The 14,308-nt window shown below is 50.7% G+C and overlaps 1 protein-coding gene across 1 annotated transcript in view; it reads left to right on the top strand.

Annotated features, from left to right (window-relative positions):
• Positions 1-79: 79 nt before the first annotated feature.
• NOTCH1 (notch receptor 1) overlaps positions 80-14,308 on the top strand; it is a gene marked incomplete at its 5' end in the record, with an annotated part of 16,473 nt that continues 2,244 nt past the window's right edge. The window contains 10 exons of the mRNA XM_015825581.1: positions 80-192; positions 1,236-1,804; positions 3,191-3,616; positions 5,455-5,603; positions 7,969-8,185; positions 9,606-9,696; positions 11,851-12,010; positions 13,029-13,324; positions 13,443-13,590; positions 13,686-13,783. Coding sequence (XP_015681067.1) covers positions 80-192; positions 1,236-1,804; positions 3,191-3,616; positions 5,455-5,603; positions 7,969-8,185; positions 9,606-9,696; positions 11,851-12,010; positions 13,029-13,324; positions 13,443-13,590; positions 13,686-13,783 — 2,267 coding nt within the window. The remainder of the gene's footprint in view (positions 193-1,235; positions 1,805-3,190; positions 3,617-5,454; positions 5,604-7,968; positions 8,186-9,605; positions 9,697-11,850; positions 12,011-13,028; positions 13,325-13,442; positions 13,591-13,685; positions 13,784-14,308) is intronic.

The raw sequence follows: 14,308 nt of genomic DNA, 5'->3' as shown, positions 1-14,308 counted from the left end.
CCCCCCCCTTCATCAGAAAGCGTAGACGCCTGATTCGGCCGGATGCCCACCTGAAGCCCCCCTTTTGCTCTCCTTCCAGGACGGCGCTGCGAAACGGTGCTGAATGGCTGCCAGACCAGACCCTGCCGGAACGGGGGAACCTGCGCCGTCGCCAGCAACACCAAACAGGGTTACATCTGCAGGTGTCCCCCGGTATGCGGCCGGCTGGGGTCAGGGAGGAGGAGGGGGGGGTGGCTCAAGGAGGGAAGCCCCACCTTCTTCGCACCTTGATTGTGATGGGATGGGTGGAGCTGGGCTCTTTCAGCACTGAGGGGCGGGGCCTGCCCCACCTGGGAAACTGGGCCGTCAGGGAGGGCACCACTGGACCCCATTTGGGAAGTTTACGATTCCACGTATAACACAAATTACAATTAGTCCTTGATTTGTAAAGTTAATTGAGCCCACAATTTCATTTGTGCGTCAAGATGCTCACAAAGTGCCCATTTTTTTTATTATTATTATTATTATTATTATTATTATTATTATTATTATTATTATTATTATTATTATTTTGCAGCGTCTGTTAAGCAAACGCTGAGGTCATTGTGCCAACCCGTTATGGGGCGGTTTCTGCCAGAAACCGGAAGTGAGCACCAGTTTCCTGCAAAAAAAATGTCAGAAATCATGGCAAGTTCATGGTTGAACTTGATTGATTGAACTTTTTTTTTTTTGCACGCGGAGGCCTAAAGCAAAAAGGTTTTATAAAACCCAGCTGAAGGCCTAGGACTGGGGCGACGATACGCATGCCCAAAGAGAGGACTCTGAGTGCCGCCTTTGGCACCCGTGCCATAGGTTCGCCACCACGGCCCTATATCATTTCGGACAAATTTCTGTCCAGTCTCTTCTGAAAAACTTCCAGTGTTGAAGCATTCACCGCTTCTGGAGGCAGGTTGTTCCACTGGTTAATTGTTCTGACTGTCAGGAAGTTTCTCCTTAGTTCCAGGTTGCTTCTCTCCTTGATGAGTTTCCATCCGTTGCTTCTTGTCCTGCCTTCAGGCGCTTTGGAGGATAGCTTGACTCCCTCTTCTTTGGGGCAGCCCCTGAGATATTGGAACATTGCTGTCATGTCACCCCTTGACAGCAGCCCACGGAGGCTGGATAGCCCCTGGTCTGGAGTGCTGCTCCCCCAGTCTCAGCATTCCTTCCGGTTCCTTCACTTCTGAATGATGGTCTGCTTCTGGTTCTTCCCCTCTCAGGACTTGAACGGCGCCACTTGTGAAAACGACTTGCACAGCTGTGGGATGCTGCGGTGCCTGAACGGCGGGACCTGCGTTTCCAGCGCCAAGCAGACCAGGTGCCTGTGCGCGCCGGGTTTCACCGGTCCCGAGTGCCAGTTCCCCTCCCACAGCCCCTGCCACTCCGGCCCCTGCTACAACGAGGGCACCTGCCAGTTCACCCAAGAGCCGCCCCACTACCGCTGCCTCTGCCCCATCAACTTCAATGGCCTCCACTGCCACATCCTGGACTTTGAATTCCCGGGGGGTCCCGGTCAGGACATCACCCCTCCCCCGGTGGAGGAGACGTGCGAGATCCCGGGCTGCCCCAGCCTGGCCGGCAACAAGATCTGCGACGCCAAGTGCAACAACCACGCCTGTGGCTGGGACGGCGGGGACTGTTCGCTCAACTTCAACGACCCCTGGAAGAACTGCACCCAGGCCCTGCAGTGCTGGAACTACTTCAACGACGGCAAGTGTGACGTCCAGTGCAACAACAGCGGCTGCCTGTACGACGGCTTTGACTGCCAGAAGGTCGAGCTGCAGTGCAAGTAAGCGGCTGTGCCCGGCCGGCTGGCGCGTTGCGTCCCTTTCCTCCGCTTCAAGGGGGCTCGTTTATTTATTTTCTTTTCAAGAAGGGGAAAGAGAAGGAGGAAGGGCTGCTCGCAGCCGTGTTCCCCCGAAAATAAGATCGGGTCTTGTATTCATTTTTGCTCAAAAAGATGCTTTAGGGCAGGGGTGGCGATCCTACGGCACGCGCACCAGAGGCGGCACTCGGAGCCCTCTCTGTGGGCACATGCACCGTCACCCCAGCCCCGCCTCCTCCCATGGCCCCCTCCTCACCAGCAGCCCCCCGGAGGGGAGTCGCCCCCGGGCGCGGCCCACACGAAGCAGCGCAGCCAAGGACAGCCGGGCAGCGGGGACAAGACTCCACCCTTGCGCCCCAGATGATGCTGCGGGGCACGGGCGGAGGGCGTGGCCACCATGTCACTGCTGGGCTGCCTGGATAATCTGTGGCAGGCCGTGGAGGTAGTGGGCGGCCCAGTGGGCAGGGCGGAGCGGGGACGGGGGTGGGGGGCAGGTTTTGGGCACTCGGTCTCTAAAAGGTTCGCCATCACTGCTTTAGGGCTTATATTCGAGGAAATACGGTACTGAATGAGTCCGCCTGGTTGATGATCTTAACTGGGACTTATTTTGGGGGGTGGGGCTTATATTACAAGCATCCTGAAACATCAGGCTAGAACAGGGGTAGGCAACCTTGGCTCTTTTATGACTCGTGGACTTCAACTCCCAGAATTCCTGAGCCAGCACGGCTCAGTTTGGAAACCTCTCCCTGTCCCCTCAGCATGGCTGGCTCAGGAATTCTGGGAGTTGAAGTCCACAAGTCATGAAGGGGCCAAAGTTTCCCTCATGTTGGCTCAGGAATTCTGGGAGTTGAAGTCCACCAGTCATAAAAGAGCCAAGGTTGCCTACCCCTGGCCTAGGCCTAGGTCACTTTATGACTGACTCATGGACTTCAACTCCCAGAATTCCTGAGCCAGTGTGGCTCAGCTTGGAAACCTCTCCCTTTCCCCTCAGCGTGGCTGGCTCAGGAATTCTGGGAGTTGAAGTCCACAAGTCATGAAGGGGCCAAAGTTTCCCTCATGTTGGCTCAGGAATTCTGGGAGTTGAAGTCCACGAGTCATAAAAGAGCCAAGGTTGCCTACCCTTGTGCTAGGCAAATGGGGGGGTGCTACTTCGGGAGAGGGCAGAAGCTGCTGCTAGGCCAGGGGTAGGCAACCTTGGCTCTTTCATGACTCGTGGACTTCAGCTCCCAGAATTCCTGCTGGCTCAGGAATTCTGGGAGTTGAAGTCCACGAGTCATAAAAGAGCCAAGGTTGCAGACCCCTGGTCTAGGTGATCCATGGCCTCACTCATTTCTCTCTCCACCTTGGCAGCCCTCTCTACGACCAGTACTGCAAGGATCACTTTTCTGACGGCAACTGCGATCAGGGCTGCAACAGCGCCGAGTGCGAATGGGATGGCCTCGACTGTGCCAACCACGTGCCCCAGAAGCTGGCGGACGGGACCCTGGTGGTGGTGGTGCTGGTCAGCCCTGAAATCCTGAGGAACTACTCCCTGAACTTCCTGCGGGAGCTCAGCCGGGTCCTGCACACCAACGTGGTTTTCAAGAAGGACACCAAGGGCGAGTACATGATCTTCCCTTATTTTGGGAACCCGGAAGAACTAAAAAAACACCGCATCAAGAGGTCGGCGGGCGACTGGCCAGACGTGTCGGAAGTGGTGGTCAGCGTGAAGGCAGCCCTCCAGGCGAGGATCAGCGGGAGGCCGAAGAGAGAGCTGGACCAGGTGGAAATCTATGGGTAAGCACCACAGCAGAAGTGAACCAAGGTGACTAGGATTGTGTGGTGTGTGTGTGTGTGTGTGTGTGTGTGTGTGTGTGTAGGAAGGGGGAGTGTTAAAGGTCATTCAGACCCAGGCATAAAGCTGCAGCAGGGCAATGGGGGACTTTGCGTTGTGTGGCAGGAATAGAATAATAGAATAGAATAGAATAGAATAGAATAGAATAGAATAGAATAGAATAGAATAGAATAAGCAACCAGAACAGAACAGAATAGAATAGAATTATGGGATAGAATAGAATAGAATAGAATAGAATAGAATAGAATAGAATAGACTTGACTTGACTTGACTTGACTTGTAGGTCATCTAGTCCAGCCCCCTGCTCAAGCAGAAGAACCTATACCATCTCAGACAAGTGACTGTCTAGCCCAGACATGTCAAACTCGCGACATCACGTGACGTCGCGCAATGTATCGGAGCTTTTTGGCCATTGCTGGCAATGGGATGGGCTTAGCTTCCCTATGACGCATCTGGCCCATGGGCTGGCAGTTTGACACAGTCACTTTAGCCTCTTCTTAAAAATCTCCAGTGATGAAGCTCCCACAACTTCTGGAGGCAAGCTGTTCCACTGGTTAATTGTCAGGAAGTTTCTCCTTAATTCCAGGTTGCTTCTCTCCTTGATGAGTTTCCATCCATTGCTTCTTGTCTTTCCCTCTGGTGCTTTGGAGAATAGTTTGATGCCCTCTTCTTTGTGGCAGCCCCTCAAATACTGGAGTACTGCTATCATGTCACCCCTATTCCTTCTTTTCTTTAGACTAGCCAAACCCAAGTCCCGTAGCCGTTCTTCGTATGTTTTAGTCTCCAGTCTCCTTTGATCATCTTAGTTGCTCTTCTCTGAATTTTTTCCAAACTCTCAACATCTTTTTTGTGATAAGGTGACCAAAATTGGCTGCAGTATTCCAGGTGTGGCCTCACTAGGGTTTCATAAAGCGGTACTAATGCCTCGCGTGACCTTGATTCTACACCTCTGTTTATACAACCCGGGATTGTGTTAGCTTTTTTGGTTGCTGCTGCACACGGCTGGCTCATGGTTAAGTGATTGTCCACTAGGACTCCGAGGTCCCTCTCACAGTTACTGTTTTTGAGCCGGGTCTCCCCTAATCTGTATTTGTGCCTTTGGTTTTTCCTGCCTAAGTGTAGGACTTTGCTTCTCTCCACATTAATTTGGAAGAATAATCCTAGGCCTGATCAGCTGGGAGGAACAGAACTTGTGCCCAATGTACCAGAGAGAAGAATATTCTGAGAATATCCAAGGAGAATAGCCCAAAGGCCTATGCCGAATGCCTCACAGGCTGTCCTTGACTTACCAGCAGAATTAAGCCCCAGATTTCCATTGCTAGGCAAAACAGATGCTAAGTGAGTTTTGCCGCATTTTATGACCTTTCTTGCCACAGTTGCTAAGTGAGTCATGGCAGTTATTCAGTTAGTAACCTGGATGTTTGATGAATCCGGCTTTCCCGTTGACTTTGCTTGTCAGAAAGTCACAAGAAACAATCACACGATCCCAAGACACCGCAATGGTCATAAATACGAACCGTGCCAGCTGTCGAGGGTCTGAATTTTAATCATGTGGCCACAGGGATGCTGCAAGGGTCCTAAGTTACTTTTTTTCAGTGCCGTTGTAACTTTTGCACGGTCACTAAATGAACTGTGGTAAGTCGAGGACTACCTGGATGCGGTCTGGCACAGCTGGGTCAGGCTGCAGCCGCCAGCTCTGATGAAGATGCCCGAGTCCTGTGCTGAAGGACGGCCGTCCTTCCTGCTAATTCCCGTGCACTTTCCTTCTCCCAACCTGCAGGTCCATTGTTCACCTGGAAATCGACAACCGCCAGTGCGTCCAGTCGTCTTCTCAGTGCTTCCAAAGTGCCACCGACGTAGCGGCGTTCCTGGGCGCCTTGGCCTCCAGCGGCAACTTGGACATTCCCTACAAGATCGAGGCTGTGAAAAGTAAGTAGACTCAGTTAGAACTTGGGACTTGCCTGGGGGATCGCAGGGCCTGGAAAGCCGCTGAGAGTATGGAGGGAGGGTCTCCCTCCTCCTTGGCAGGTTGCTGAGGCCTTCAGGAACAGACGCTGGATAAATGAGTATCCAGCTTCATCACTTAACAAGAAAGGGACTCGTGCCTCTGGTTCCTGCTTCTGTAACTCTCCACCTTCTGGAACCTGTCCTCCAATGAAGCATCCTGTACTGTATGTAGGATAGTGTCCCAAGCCTATGCAATTAGGATAGGTCAGCCTTTTCTTCAAAGCCCCCAAAGGCAAGACAAGAAGCAACGGATGGAGGCTAATCAAGGAGACAAGCAACCTAGAACTATGGAGGAACTTCCTAACAGTCAGGACAATTAACCAGGGGAACTTGGTTCCACCCACCAGAAATTGTGGGTCTCCAACACTGGAGCTTTTTTAAGAAGAGACTGTCTGAAATGGTAGGAGGGTCTCCTGCTTGAGCAAGGGGATGGAAGAGGTTCCTTCCAATTCTGCTATTGTGTTGTTGTTATTCTGTTTGGGTGTCACAAACACGCGTTTTAATATATTAACATCAGAATTGGATGTGATGCTGTTCCTTTATTTGCTCTTTGCACTGAAACCTGGGAGGGAAGGTCAGGCTGTTGAAGAGAGACAGGTGGTCCTCAGATATTGGCCCTTCATAAGGTTACCAACTGTAGCAAAAAAAAAAAGTCATAAAAATATATTCCTTTTCGGGGCCTGTCATTCTGGTGGGAGGGGGGACTGCTTGCTTGGGGAATGTGTTTGCCTGGCTCTTTGAAATGTCCTCCCTCCGTGAGAAAGGAATGTGGCCTGAAAAACATCTGCCTTATCTCCAGACAACGGAGCCTGGGATCGTTGGGAAACGAAACCGAGAGCTTGAGATGGGCGCTAGATCACTAGGTTCTCAAAACAACCTAGCCCCTATGGATTGGCTGGATTTCAACCGGACGGTTGAACACTGGGGGGTGGAGACCCGAATGAGCCATTTGATGTAACCGTTCGCGCGTGAAATATTCAGACCTTGCTTTGCTCTTGTGCTATCACTGACTCTCAATAAAAGTTCCTTTTGAAACGGTGCCTGTTTCAAGAGTTGTGCTTTCTTGGGGGACCTAGTTGAGGCAGGTCCTTACAATCAGGCAATTATTGACCACCTCATTTAGTGATGGACACTCAGGCCCCAATTGTGGTGCTAAGTTGAGAATTACTTGTATTAATTAGATCTGCTTATTTTTTTAACATCTGGTCACGGCTATGAGGAAGCTAATAAAAATCTCAGAAAGGAGAGAATATAAATATTTAAAAAGAAGGAACATAAACACGGAGGCTATTAGTTCTATCGGCCGATCTTCATATTGTTGTCTATTAAAATATCCATCTAGCATCGAAGCCGTGGAATTTGGGGTTTCCCACCAGTTTTCCGATGACAAAACTTGTTTGGATTCTAATCTTTCAGAATGTCAACAGGCCAGTGTTCTTTCGACGTTGGCATCGACGTGCGGACTTCAACTCCCAGAATTCCCTAGCCACCCACGCTGTCTGGGTAATTCTGGGCGTTGAAATGCACAGTTCTTAAAATTACCAAGGTTGAGAAAGAGTGGATTAAGTTAATGATGGATTTTATTATAGTTTGGGGCTAATTCCGCCAGAGGCAGCTCTCAATAAGCTTCTTGAGTCAAAAGACACACAGCACAGGCCCCCGATAACATGTATGTGCCCCGCATGCGTAATGTACAACACACAATCCCATTCTAAACGATGGGCCAAGAGCTGTAAAACAGAAGCGATGAAAAGTAAAGAGTCCTTTGAGCGATTAACCGAATGCCTTTTAAAAAGGAAGTCCCGTTCCCTTGCTCTTTTTTTGGGGGGGGGGAGGAATCTCTCAAGTTTTGCCTCCCCTCCAGAACTTATTTCAAAATAATTATTGCTAGGGAAGGAGGGGGAGGGAGGGAGGGGAAGCTGCCTCAGACCTTGCAATCGATCAGTGACACATGAAGAGCTGAAGTGCTCTCCTCCCAAATCCTCCTCAATCCTTTGGACTTAACCGCTCAATGTGGATTCAACGATTTGAAATGGGCTAATCCTTTTTCTCCTAAAGGAAAGAAAGCTTTTTTTTTCCCCCAGCGCAGCAACAGAGAGTTTGCAATGCTGATGAATCACATCGAAAACGACCTCCTCCTCCTCCTCCTCCTCCTCCTGAGGAGTTGGAGAGGGAGGGGGCGAGCGGTGGGGCTGCTCACCCCTCCTTGGCCCTCACTTTGCCATCCTCCGGCTGGTGAGCACCTTCCCTCGGTCTGATCTGGGCACTTTGGGCTTTTGCATCGCAGGCGAAACGGCCGATTCCCCCCGGAGCAGCCAGTGGTATCCTATGTATGTGGTGGCACCTTTGGTCTTCCTCCTCTTCTGCGTGGGCATCGGCGTTTTGGCAACTCGCAAGCGGCGGAGGGAACATGGGCAGCTCTGGTTCCCCGAAGGCTTCAAAGTGACGGAGTCCAGTAAGAAGAAACGCCGGGAGCCACTGGGGGAAGATTCCGTGGGGCTGAAGTGAGTATTCCCCCCCTCCCTCCCTCCCTCCCTCTTGTAGGGATCTCCAGGCAGAGGTTGGGGTGCTGACTGGCATCCGGACCCCACTCTTTTACCCTTCGGCTGATCCTCCGGAGAGACGCTCGCCCTCCGTCCGGTTCGTGCAAAGAGCCTTGCGTGGATCTGACTCTGGTCTTTAGGGGGTGGAAGCAGAAAAAGGATTTATTGGTTGGGGAGGAAAAAAGCACCTGAAGTGAGCCCGGCAGTGGTGCCTCACTCACCCAGGTTTAGCGTGCTGAAGGAGCACAACGTGGTGGGCACTCTTTACGGCATGCCGGCTTTGGCTTCCGTTTAGCCAAAGAGAACTTGGCTGGGAAAGACATTGTTTACATTCTTTTTTTCCCAAGCATTTTGAATCTTTGCTTCCTTTTTGGGGTGACTAGAGGCAAATAATAGCCCTGTGATTTTTGCAAAAGGGCTGGTTTTCTGTCCCACGCAGGACAAGCTGTAGGAAACACACGGGGGCCGACTCCTTGGCCCTGGGTGTAGAGGGCATCTGTAGGAATCTGGGGGGGGGGGGCATTGATTCCTGCTATGCTTTGACTTCATTTTCTCTCGGTGGGGGTCGTGGGTAAATCTCAGGAGGTCTGTGAATGGGGTGGGCACAAAAGTCTCAGCTTCGAAGTGGACTTAAGTTTTTCATTGAAGAATGACCGCAGATGACAAAGTAATCTGGTTATATTTTATGACCCCCTCGACTCCCCGTTTTAGCTCGTCTCCCTTTTAAGTGTATTTATTGTTATGGGTTTAATGGATTTATACCGAAGCACAGATATTATTTGATATTATTTTTTAATGCATGAGCAGTATGGACTTCCTTTTGTGAGAGAGCCTGCATGTGTTTTATCTTTATATATTTAAGCACATTCTCCTGAGAAAAGGTCCAATGATAGCTCCTTTTTAAAAAGAGAGATTTTGTTTAAAAAAAAGAGAGAGAGAAAAAAAGTCTTAATGGCTTTACAAGATTCCCAAAGAGCTCAAACTGTTAAAGGCAACAGCCGAAACCTCCAGCTCATAACTCTGGAAGGAGCGTTCCGTGTTTACACAAACAGCTTGATTTTTGTATAACAAATTGAGAATACACAACGAGCACACCGCCCAAACCACTGTTTCAAGAAAGTTTGATATTCTGGATCTTAATTTTAAATTCTTTGCTATTTTTTTTTTTTAACTTGGCTTGACTCCCATAGAAAGTTTCCAAAATGACTGAATTTCAGGAAGTTGGTTGAAATGTTGGAATAATGGGAAGATGTCTTTTTGTTCAGTTTATCTAGTCTTTAGTTACTCCACTTTATTTTGTTGACAGCAACGGTCGCTCGACTGTTTCCCCATGGATTTAATTCCTTGCCTCTTTCTTCCCCCCCAACCCTTTTTCCCCCAGACCCTTGAAAAATGCTTCGAACGGCACCCTGATGGACGACAACCAGAACGAGTGGGGAGACGAGGAGACGCTCAACACCAAGAAATTCCGAGTAAGTTGGCCAAGGATGCTTTGCTTCTGGGAAGCTGGTTGCGCGGAGACGGGACGCCGGAAAATCCTCCAGAGTTTTCTTTTTTTTTTGAACCGCTTCTCGTTCAGTCTGGATTGGGCATTTGGGATTTCTGCCAGAGAAGAAGAGAATTTCACGGAAGGAGCGTGGTCTTGCAATGTAAAGGACACCCATCTGCGGTTTAGTCCTTTGCCCTGCCTGGGGGTTCTCGGGAGGGGTTGAAAGCGGTCCTTCTCTGGGGTCTTTTTCAGATCGGGATGTGGGGGAGAGCTTGGCAAAGATGCCATGAAAAACACACCTAGGACAACAGAGGGAGCCAGGAAGCTCCAAAACTCACGCCAAGAGGAAGTCAGACAAAATTCCCAAGGTCCCTAGGAATAAAGAAGGACCATAAACCTGTCCGGGGTTATTTTGCCTGATAAGAAAAGTCCGAGAAATGGCAGAAATGGCCGAGCCCTGAAGGCCCATCTATTCCGTGCGGCCGGCCTGGCGTAGTTTGATTATGTTTTAGTGGGGGGTTTTGTATGGGGTATTTTTAGAGCAGGCCTGTTATTTAATTTGATTTTAGAACAGAAACTTGCGTATATTTATCGTGGTTTTTATTATCGCCTGTTCACCGCCCTGAGTCCCATAAGGGAGATAGGGCGGTATATAAATTCAATAAATAATAATAATAAGAAGAAGAAGAACAGAGTTTAGCGCAGGGCGATTTTGCACCTTTGCAGGCCCATCAGTTGGATTCATGGACACACAAGTGCTTTCACGTGGAGAGCTACTTCATGAAAATACACTCCCCCTTCCATCTTTTTCCTCCTTCATGGTTCACTGTGGAAGGAAAGGGGAGATGGGAGGAGGCCCCCAGAGCGTTTTGAGAACGAGGGCATGAGAACAGCGCAAGCCCTGTTCTTGGAGAGAACGGTCTTCAATGTTAGGAAAGCGCTTGGCTAACTGTGACACTTTTAGATGCCCGGTTAAAACAGTTTTGCTCGCAGGAACAAAACACGATGCTTGCAGGAGTTTCGGGGACCTCTCTGAAAATCTGCAGACACCCACTGCTTTATGTGTGGATTTCAAACTTCCAGCACTCACCTCTTTGGCCCTCTTCTTTTCCTCCTTCTTCCTCTATTCCCTTCCTTCTCCACTTTTCCCTACATGTCAGGTAATCCGATTATACGAAACCAACTTCTAAGTCAGGGCTTTTCAACCTTTTCACCCATTGTACCACTTTTAGGGTATGGCAACATCCGAGGACCACCAGTCGCCTAGCAAGGGGTCAAAAACGTGATGACCCCCCCAAAAAAGGAAAAAAGTGATGAAGTACAGGTAGTCCTCGACTTACAACAGTTCACTTAGTGACTGTTCGAAGTTACAATGGCACTGAAAAAAGTGCCCCCCCCAAGCCACAGCCGAGCAAGACACCTGCCTGCCCACCCGGCAGTGCTCTTCCTCCTGTCCGAGGTTTTCATTGTTGTGAGCATTTCTGTTGAGCATTGGCAGCGGGGGTGGGGTAGGGGGTTTTGGGGTTTTTATTCCCCCCCGTCTGCTGGGTGGTTGCAGCAGGTTTTGGTCACTTCACATGACCCTGGGACACTGTGACCGTCATAAATATGAATCAGTTGCCAAGCATCTGAATGTAAATCACAAGACCCTGGAGATGCTGCAACATTCCAGCTCATCGGCGCTTCTTCTGGGCTCAGCAGAAGCTCCAGGATCAGCGCTGAACTCCAGCTGGAGCCTGGCGCTTCCACTGAGCCCTGACAGTCCCGAAGAAGCACCAATCAGCTGGATCCTGGTGCTGATCCTGGCACTTCCGCTGAGCCCTGACAGCCCTGCAGCTCCAGCCGTCTCTCGCTCAGGCTTGTGCGGTGCTGCCACCGGTTCAGCTCATTCCCCTCCCCGGCTACCACTTTTCTAGCATGGTCGCATACCACCTGCCAGGTGCCAATGTACCACAGGGGGTACCCGTACCACTGGTTGAAAAGCCTTGTTCTAAGTAATAGGGTTGAATTTCTGACCTCAAAAGACGTAGCTCCGCGTCAGCCTTCCTCTGAATCGAGCATTTTGCAGGAAAGCTGAATAGAGGCAGCTCCGGCGAGTGGACCCTCACCTGACTTCTCCACCCCTCTTGTTCCCCAGGTAGAGGAACAGGTCATGCTGCCCGATGATCAGACTGACCACCGGCAGTGGACGCAGCAGCACCTGGATGCGGCCGACCTGCGCATTTCCTCCATGGCCCCCACCCCACCGCAGGGGGAGATCGACGCCGACTGCATGGACGTCAACGTTCGAGGGCCAGGTGGGTGAACCTTTGGATCTGTCAGTAAAGGAGGGATCAATGCAAGATCCAGTTGGTAGCCCAGATGCTGGATGCGACGCTCCAGATGGCCCCAACCCTGCCTGCCTCTCTTTCGTTTTTAATTTATTTTATGACATTTCATAAGATAAAATCCAAATGAAAATAAAGATAGTAGGGAAGTGGGGAAGGGAAAAGGGGGGGGAAAGGGTGGAAAAGAATAAAGAAACGGCAATCTCCAACTTTTTTCAGCACAATAGAATAAAAAAGGTAAGGCCTCAACTTTTTATTTTTACACATTTAGTATATACTAGCCCAGAGGTAGGCAACCTTGGCTCTTTTATGACTCGTGGACTTCAACTCCCAGAATTCCCGAGCCAGCCATGCTGAGGGGAAAGGGAGAGGTTTCTAAGCTGAGCCGTGCTGGCTCAGGAATTCTGGGAGTTGAAGTCCACCAGTCATAAAAGAGCCAAGGTTGCCTACCTCTAGCCTAGGCCTAGGCCGCTTTATGACTCGTGGACTTCAACTCCCAGAATTCCTGAACCAGCATGCCTCAGCTTGGAAACCTCTCCCTTTCCCCTCAGCATGGCTGGCTCAGGAATTTTGGGAGTTGAAGTCCACGAGTCATAAAAGAGCCAAGGTGGCCTACCCCTGGCCTATGCCATTCCAGACAAGTGGCTGTCCAGTCTCTTGTTAAAAACTTCCAGTATTGGAGCATCCACAATTTTTGGAGGCAACTTCTGTTGCACTAGTTAATTGTCCTCACTGTCAGGAAGTTTCTCCATAGTTCTAGGTTGCTTCTCTCCTTGATTAGCTTCCATCCGTTGCTTCTTGTCCTGCCTCCAGGGGCTTTGGAGAAGAGGCTGACCCTCTCTTCTTTGTGGAAACCCCTGAGATAGTGGAAGACTTGCTATCACGTCACCCCCGTTGTTCACTATGTGTGGATTTGAACTCCCCAATTCCCCAGCCGGCCTGTCCTTCAGGCTGCTTTGGTTGACGGCTCCTCTTCCTGCCTTGCCAGACGGATTCACGCCGCTGATGATCGCCTCCTGCAGCGGAGGAGGGCTGGAGACCGGCAACAGCGAGGAGGAGGAGGACACCCCCGCCGTCATTTCGGATTTCATCTACCAGGGGGCCAACCTGCACAGCCAGACGGATCGCACGGGGGAGACAGCGCTTCACCTGGCTGCGCGTTACGCCCGTTCGGATGCGGCCAAGCGGCTGCTGGAAGCCAGCGCTGACGCCAACATCCAGGACCACATGGGCAAGACGCCGCTTCACGCGGCCGTGTCGGCAGATGCCCAGGGCGTCTTTCAGGTCAGGATGGTCCAAGAGTCTCAGACTGGGAGACGTTTCTGCTACCAAAACTGGGGTGGTTTACACCTCGGCCCTTTCGACTCTCTGCTAACCAGGGTGCTTCTCCCCCCCGGGACAGATCCTGATCCGGAACAGGGCCACCGACTTAGATGCCCGTATGCATGACGGCACCACGCCCCTGATTCTGGCTGCCCGCTTGGCGGTTGAAGGCATGCTGGAAGATCTCATCAGCTGTCACGCCGATGTCAATGCCGTTGACGATCTAGGTACCAGTGGATCCCCACGCCGTCCCCAAAGGGTCCGCTGAAGGAGGCTGCGGAACGGCCTGTTTATGGTCCCCCCTCTTTGTTTTCCCCTCCAGGCAAGTCTGCCCTCCACTGGGCTGCGGCTGTGAACAATGTGGATGCTGCTCTGGCGCTGCTGAAGAACGGCGCTAACAAGGACATGCAAAATAACAAGGTCAGTGGGACCTCCAGGTCGAAGTCTGGGCTGCCAGAGACCCCCCAACTCAGTGGAACTGCCTTGGCTCACTTCCTTCCTCTTCTTCCAACACACCCCACTAACTCTTTTTTTGGGGGGGGGAGTGAAAATGGCAGATGGCCTTACGGGTTGTAGAGAGTGAGGGACGTGAGCTGGACAGAGATGGGCCAAAGGAAAAACATGGCTCAGATCCAAAATGGGAAACGGGCCCGAGCAAGCGTCTCCTTCATTCACACAAGTATTTTATAACTTTTCTGGCCAGAGGGGTTAATTGAGTAGCACGGATATTAAGTGAATCTGGCTTCTTATTTATTTTATATTTGAATTTATATCCCGCCCTTCTCCCGTAGGACTCAGGGCGGCTGACAATCTATTTAAAATACATACAAAACAATACAAATTTAAAATTAATTAAAAAGAATATTAAATATTTGTCGAATTTAAAATATAATTAAAACCCCCCTAAAAATTACCCTAGGCCAGTCCTGCAAGCTGGAATAACCA

This window comes from Protobothrops mucrosquamatus, unplaced genomic scaffold (assembly GCF_001527695.2).
Source record: "Protobothrops mucrosquamatus isolate PMUCROS unplaced genomic scaffold, P.Mucros_1.0 scaffold2696, whole genome shotgun sequence".
NCBI lineage: Eukaryota > Metazoa > Chordata > Lepidosauria > Squamata > Viperidae > Protobothrops > Protobothrops mucrosquamatus.
The sequence above is the reverse complement of the archived record's forward strand: the minus strand, read 5'-3'. Positions and strand labels throughout refer to the sequence as shown.